This window comes from Pyxicephalus adspersus, chromosome 1 (genome assembly GCF_032062135.1).
Source record: "Pyxicephalus adspersus chromosome 1, UCB_Pads_2.0, whole genome shotgun sequence".
NCBI classification, from domain to species: domain Eukaryota; kingdom Metazoa; phylum Chordata; class Amphibia; order Anura; family Pyxicephalidae; genus Pyxicephalus; species Pyxicephalus adspersus.
In genome coordinates, this window is record NC_092858.1 from 119,161,579 (window position 1) to 119,168,727 (window position 7,149).

At 40.1% G+C, this 7,149-nt stretch overlaps 1 protein-coding gene across 3 annotated transcripts; it reads right to left on the reverse strand.

Moving 5' to 3' along the window:
* Nucleotides 1-1,219: 1,219 nt before the first annotated feature.
* Nucleotides 1,220-5,577, reverse strand: C1H1orf74 (chromosome 1 C1orf74 homolog). 3 transcript variants are annotated; one of them, XM_072425499.1, is made up of 3 exons: nt 3,484-3,660; nt 3,321-3,389; nt 1,220-2,152 (listed from the first exon to the last, which is right to left on the reverse strand). In XM_072425499.1, the coding sequence occupies exon 3, from the start codon at nt 2,126-2,128 to the stop codon at nt 1,349-1,351; it is 780 nt and encodes a 259-aa protein (XP_072281600.1). In that variant the 5' UTR covers nt 2,129-2,152; nt 3,321-3,389; nt 3,484-3,660; the 3' UTR covers nt 1,220-1,348. The 3 variants fall into 3 exon arrangements, with proteins under 3 accessions (XP_072281600.1, XP_072281609.1, XP_072281590.1); XM_072425508.1 differs by lacking the exons at nt 3,321-3,389; nt 3,484-3,660 and adding an exon at nt 5,450-5,577; XM_072425489.1 differs by lacking the exon at nt 3,321-3,389 and having other exon boundaries at nt 3,484-3,659.
* Between the last annotated feature and the right edge of the window lie 1,572 nt (nt 5,578-7,149).

Below are 7,149 nucleotides of genomic sequence, written 5' to 3' on the forward strand. Positions count from 1 at the left end.
ATATATATATATATATCCTATTGATCTTGGGTTTATTTAAGCTACAGGTTAACCACTTTCCTTCTGTGGTATGCAAATTAACAGCAAGTCAGAAAGCTGCTATTTCCAGCCCACTGATAATCTCCAGCTAGGGGTTAGCTTCAATGTAGATGTGATCTGAGCAGCTACAAGCCACTAATCACTGTAGGTGCAATATGTGGTTACTCTGTAAAATGTATTCGGCCTATTCAATGAAACAGTACTAGAAACAAGGTGGAGAGTCCATAGCAATCCATAACACACCTGTTTGGTCTTAGTGAAAAGAATTTTACATCTGAAGTTTACATCTGAATAAAGCCACATAACACAAGCATGTTATCATTTTGGAAAAATAGCACCATTTTTCATGATTTTTTTTTTAAATACCCAACTGCCACCCCATTTTCTCAGTATGTCATAAACTTGTCTAAAGCACCAGTTACATGAGCAGTTTTGGGCCACCTCATGTCTTCAGTATGTCATGGTATGTCAGTTGACCTGGCCTAAAGACAAAGTTTACAGGATGGTGATTTTACATGATAAGTTCTCTAATAATTCTGTGCTGTCCTTTACTATGACATAGTCACGTGGCTCAAAAGTTATTGCAGTGTTGTCATCTCCCATCTAGGTCCAGCCTTATGGCGTGGAAAAAGCATGGAAAAATGTTTATTTGATATACTTAGTAATTTTAACAGCTGGTTTGGCTCTGCACATATGTAGGTGACCAGTGTGTGTCCCTAATGCCCACAACGCCACACAGTTTTACACATCCACAGTGTGCAGCAGAAGTGATACTGTGTTGGAACACTAAGGGGTCTATTTATAAAGCAGTGAATCTGACATTCCCATAAAGCATTCCCTGGTATAGAATCATTTACTGCCATTGAAACACATAGACCTGGAAGATTCTCAGGGAGAGTTTCAATGAATGTCAGATTCCCTGCTTTATAAATAGACTTTCAAATTAAACTAATGTTTAATGTGGCATCAAGGGAAACACTGGACTATTGATCATCAGAGGTGTAACCAAGCTTCAAAATATTCTTTTTCTATTGTCATCCACTGTTGCCACACAAAGAGTCTCAACTTTACCAGACAAATGAGGCAGGCAGGATAGGTCAGTCACTGCAATGGCTTATTAATTTATGAGTGTAAAGTCCAGCTTGAGCTATTGAGCCATGTAAAAAAAAGTATTGCGCCATTATCGATTACCTTTTTTATAATAATGCCCCGCCTGCTACGGACAATCTAGCAGTATATTTTACAGTAGAAAAACGCAAATAGATAAAAAAAAATCTGTTGGATATTTACACATATTTACACATCAGAATCAAAGAGCGACAGTTGGTAGTGTTACAGTCTCTGTGATAATTTCAAGGTCTTTGAAATCACTTGAATGCACATGAATCATCTGTCTAAGGCCATTAATCCACGTCTGCAGGAGTGCTTGTACAGAATCATAGACAGACTCTGGAATGCTGAAAGAATAAACTGGTATTTTCTGGAGTCCAATTTTAGGGCACACAGTCTGAACAGTAAAATGTTTGAGAGGTGTGAAAGATAAGCAATTGTCAAAGTTTTTTGAGGTATCAAACCAGTAGACAGCAGGAAAGTGCAGAAGGAAACCAAACATGGTGCAGAGGTTCCACCCAGGACTGGGGATATCTGCTACTGATATTTTTTCTGGCTTTATATACTGATAAGGCCTTAGCAGTGTTAGGAGGTCCAAAAGCTGGGATTTGATCTCACAAAGTCTGTCTTGGTTAAACATCTCTGGCTGTTTGAGTTGGGCAGAAACATCTATAACATATAAATCTTCCGTGTCTAGTAATAACCTTAAATAGGACAAAGTTCTTGATACATTAATTATAAGAATGTTATCTGCAATACTGAGAACATGAAGAGGCCTTTTTATGAAACCCATCTGATGAAGTTCCTTGAGGTATTCCTGTATTTGTACCACACTTGCTCCATTGAGATCATATAGAAAACTAGTCTTCAGCCCACAGTCTACAAACAATATTTCTGCAGCAAGTTTTAGGGCCAGTGATCTCTTCCTCTCTTTGAGGTGATGCTTAGCAGCTAAGTGGAGATCCTTTATGAGAGACATTATTTAAGGGGATGTGAAATCAACCTGTAACACAAAACACATTTCAGAACAATATTAAAAGTTAAAAACCATATACAGTACATAAGCTTTAAAATACATTGTCTGATCTAAGTTTTCTTACAGTATGTCCCATCAGGAATAATAACTTTTACTCTTATCACTACTGACACCCCAACACAACTGCTTGCAGTAATCTTTCTTGACAAGGGTTCTTCCAGAGGTTTCTAGGGGTTCCTTGAGCTATCAGCATTTTGTTCCTCCCAGGTCAGAATAATTGGCACCAATGATCTTGTTGGTTATCTGAAAAGGTGACAAAGAGGGGGTTCTCGGAGACCTGAAAGTTATTGGCTTTGACAGTAGCCCAAATCGTGATTTCTTAATAAGGTTTGCAATCTTCTAAATGCAATTCTGTGCTATGTAACCGAGCAGCCATTCTCAATCAGGGTTCCTTCAGAGGTTGCTAAAGGTTCCATGGGCTGTAGATGGTGGACCTCCCATTCGCTGGTGGCTGTATAGTTCTAGAGCCACAGCCAGCACATAACACCAGTCTTTAGGATGGCATTTAGACCACCACTGTAAGGTGAACAATCTTCCACTCAACACTAATGGTGATGTATCCTACGAATACCTAATGATTTAGTTTTAGAAGAGTTTCTCCAGGACCTGCAAATAATTTAAAGGGTTCTTCTAGGATACAATGGACCATTGGCGCTATATTCATCCTATAAATTGACTCTTGTTTCTAGAAGCTCACTTTTTGATGTGGAATATTGGTGCATCCAGACAAGCCCGAGCTCGGAACACTAAAGTGCTGCCTATAAAAGTGAAATGATCAGCAATCACTTAAGTACCTAACGTCTATATTGAAGTTATTATGTTATATGGTCATACTGGTAGAAACTGTGTGAATACAAGTCAGCAGCACTCCACACAAAACCTTTAGTCCATTTTATAACATGAAATAATGGTCACTTTTCTGCTCTGAAGAAGGGACCACAAGCAGATCTGTGTGTACCAATCCATGCAGGTCCTGATATTTACAAAGAATGCAAACATTGGGCTGTGTATAAATTAAATATCAGATTTATATCTATAAAATCATCATCCAAAGGTTAATCCTGACAGTGTGAAGTATTGCAGCAGATCTCTAATGTGACATCTGACAAGAATGCAGCCCCTTCACAAGACTTACACAGATCTCTCCTTCCAGCACCTTGCACCATACCCTCCACCAGCCCATCACAGCTCATAATGGCAATTCCTAGAGAAAATCCAATAATAAGTAAATTAAGTTCTAGCTTTCATCCAACATAAATCCCCCCAGCAGTGTCCTCCCTCTGTTGTAAACATCTCACCCAGTGTGAACCGAGCCAGAAGCTTTCTTGCATCAGATCGTAGTCACCAATCAGCTTATAAGCAGCCAACTAAGATCGCAATAGTGTAGAATCCTCTTATTCAACCAAAACAATAAAATCCGCATGGAAACTTTTAATAACAATATCCGACCTCGTGACAAAGCCACGCCCATTATGTTTCGGGGGCGGGGCTTCACAGGGACAGCTCACAATAGTTCTATGTTAACCCCTGCATAGCCATGCCAAACAATGGAACTGAGGAAACTGAACTCAGTGCATGCTCATTATAGAATTTAATAAACATTTAACCATCGATGCATAAAAATAAATGATGTAATCATTAAAAATATTGGTTAAAGTAAATTCTGAAACAATAAATTACACAAACCAAAATTATTATTTTAAACATTTTTTATATATGTATTTTAATACTTTCCCTAACTGGAGAACAGAAAACTATCATGGGAGTACCTAGGTGATCCAGCAAACTAGGATTAGATCTGATCCTGGAATAAAAACATTTGCCAACTAATAGCGAATGATTTTTAGGAAGTCCATTCAAGGTTTGCTGGATCACTAAGGTTCTCCAATGATTGTCTATCTTCCCTAGTCTTGGAGATCTTTAATAAATCAGGCACTATATATATATATATATATATATATATATATATATTTATATATCAGATCTCCCATTGCAGATCTGAGCTTGCGATAGGAGAGTGGGTGGGCTTTGTCACTGCACACAACCTGCCCACTCTCCCATCACAGGCTCAGATCCAGGGGACACGTTCCGCGGCTCTGGCCCGTGCTCCAGCGGAGTCCTTCTTCTGACCCTGCTCGGGGTGGCGCCAGGGCCGGAGAGACATCCCTATTGGGCCGTAATTTGCCCATGCCTGGTCTATATAGTATGTATACATATAATTTGTAATAGTAATGATTGATGGTTGTATGGTGTATATACATCACCGAACCACAATGACCAATTTATAACAATTTATATAAATCCCCTATCCGTACCGTTTATCTATTGTCTTTAATACAGTTGGTATCCAACTGAACATTTAGTCCATGAGGAGCCCATGTATCCAGCTGGTTTTCAATTGAGAATCTTTTCTCATGAGTTTATCACCTCTCCGGTTCTTTTGTCAATTCTTCTAAACCTTCAGTAATTCCAGATTCTTTTGGTGAACCTCCAAAGTTATGGTAATGTTCCCAATATGTTTGCTAGTTCTTACACTAAGGGCCCGATTTAATAACGTTCTCCAAGACTGGAGAAGACTGACTATCATGGGAGAACCTGGATGATCCAGCAAACCTAGAAAGGATCTAGTCCAGGACTGAAAATATTTTCCCAGTAATAGTAATTTTTTTTTTTTTTTAGAAATCTATAACAGATTTACTGGATCATCCAGGTTCTCCCATCATAGTCTAGCTTCTCCCATCTTCCAGGTTTAATATATAAGGCTCTAAAACTCCAAATCACTGCAGTAAACATTATATGAGGAGATCTACATGTTTTTAAAGATTCCACCTGTAACCTCTAAGACCTTGACCATATCTTTATCTCCTCCATCCATTACACCTGATACAAATGGTATGAGGTATGACATTGTCAGTGAGGTGGATCTGCCTCCCAATTCCAGTCCTGCAAAGTGCTTAGCTATTTGCTTTAAAAGCCCTTACTTAGCAAGTCAAATACACTAAAATATATTATAGCACACAACAACACTCAGATGTCAATACTTTGTGCATTGTGTAATGTTGTTCATGTGGGGTTATCACACTTCATCTGCCCTGAACCTTCAACACCACAACCAAGGAAGACTCCTGTTATGTTTCCAAGCATAGGGATGTACCAAGTATATGGGAGTATTAGTACCTTTAAAGTTTATTAAGAATCAGCATATAGATGTTATAAACGTTATAAACACTAGTGTGCAAGCTGTTCTGTCTCACAGACTGATACCTGCTATAGTCTTGCACAAATCAGTGCAATACCGGACACCCTGTCATCAGCAATCGTTTCTTCTCATACGTTGCTAAAGGTCAGAATTCCCCCTTTGATCTGGCAGTGGTTTCTCCTCATATATTGCTGAGACGGGTACAATTATCCCCCTGTATCAACCAATGGTCTCTTCTTTAAAGGTTAATACGACCCCCCTCCCCTTCCTTTGACCTGGTGTTGGTTTCTCCTCATACATGCCACAGGCGGGATGGGAGGAAATGTTGGGCTCCTCCTGTTCCGGAGGCCTATGGTGGCAGCCTCGGTGTGCAATGCTCGTAGTATCCGCCGTACGGCCCTAAATAATGTGTAAACTGGGGAGGGAGGCAGATTAACCCTTTGCGAGACCTCCTCTGCCACACCACACTGCAGTGTTCAGGTGTATGCATACAGTCAGGACACGCAGCTGTCATCTTCCTCTTCAGCATGTACAGTGCGCCATTATTCCATATACACAGTCATACAATGCCCTGTGACAGGGACACCACATGAGAGGAATCCATACTGTACCCTGGTGATAGATCTGTGGTACAATGTGTCCTCCATGATGTACAATTCTCCTTCACCAAATACCTCACCAGCTGTTTGCTCTGGTCACTGGAGAGTATAGAACTCTAGATAAAGATATACAGTAAGGGAAAGAAGTATTTGATCCCCTGCTGATTTTGTATGTTTGCCCTGTGACAAAGAAATGACCAGTCTATAATTGTAATGGTAGGTTTATTGTAGCTGTGAGAGACAAAATAACAACTAAAGAACCCTCAAAAACCCAGTCCTCAAATGTCAGAGCTTGATGTGCATTGCAATGAGTGAAATAAGTATTTGATCCCCTATCAACCAGCAGGATTTCAGGCTCCCAGGTGTCTTCCCTGTATGCAGGTAACAAGCTGAGATTATAGGAGCACCCTCTGTAAGGGAGTGCTACTAATCCAAGCTTGTTACAGTACCTGTATGAAACACACCTGTCCACAGAAGCAATCAATCAGATTCCAAACTAGCCACCATGGCCAAGACCAAAGAGCTGTCCAAGAATGTCAGTGACAAGATTGTAGACCTACACAAGGCTGGACTGGGCTACAAGACTATCGGCTACAAGACTAGTCGTGACATGCATGCTGCCGATTCTCTGTAATTTATTAATTAACCCCCCTAGTGGTAAATCCCGAGTGTGTCTCCGGGTGGAAAAAACTTGCAAAAAGCGGTAATCTTGAGTCACACTCGGGGTATTTTTGGAAGCTCCCCTCACCTGTGCCCTCGCGCTCCACCAGCGATCTGTCTGTCCGTCGGGGGCATGGCCAGGCAGGAAATTTAAAAGATTACCAAGTAATCTGTTTTTAAATGCTGCCCAGTTCAACCCCAATTGAAAATTTAGGTATTTGTTCAAAATAATAGCAGTGTGGGACAATTAGTGAGGGTATTCATTCTGTGAAACAGTTTGACAATTACAGCCCTTATGGAAGGAAGGCAGCAAATGTTGTACTCACGGTTACAATCTTCTCATTGTAACCGTGCTCACAGATAACTTTAGACCATATATGATCTTCCTGGAGCTGATCATTGGATAAGTCTTTTTGAGCCATTTTCGCTTTTCTTCTATCGATTCAAATGGTGTTTTTTTTTGTTTTCTTTCACCTCTTTCAGGTTTTGTTTGTCATTTATTAGCA

Coding starts and splice junctions, on each gene's coding strand:
- C1H1orf74 (XM_072425508.1), bottom strand. CDS start 2,128: ATGTCTCTCATAAAGGATCTCCACTTAGCTGCTAAGCATCACCTCAAA.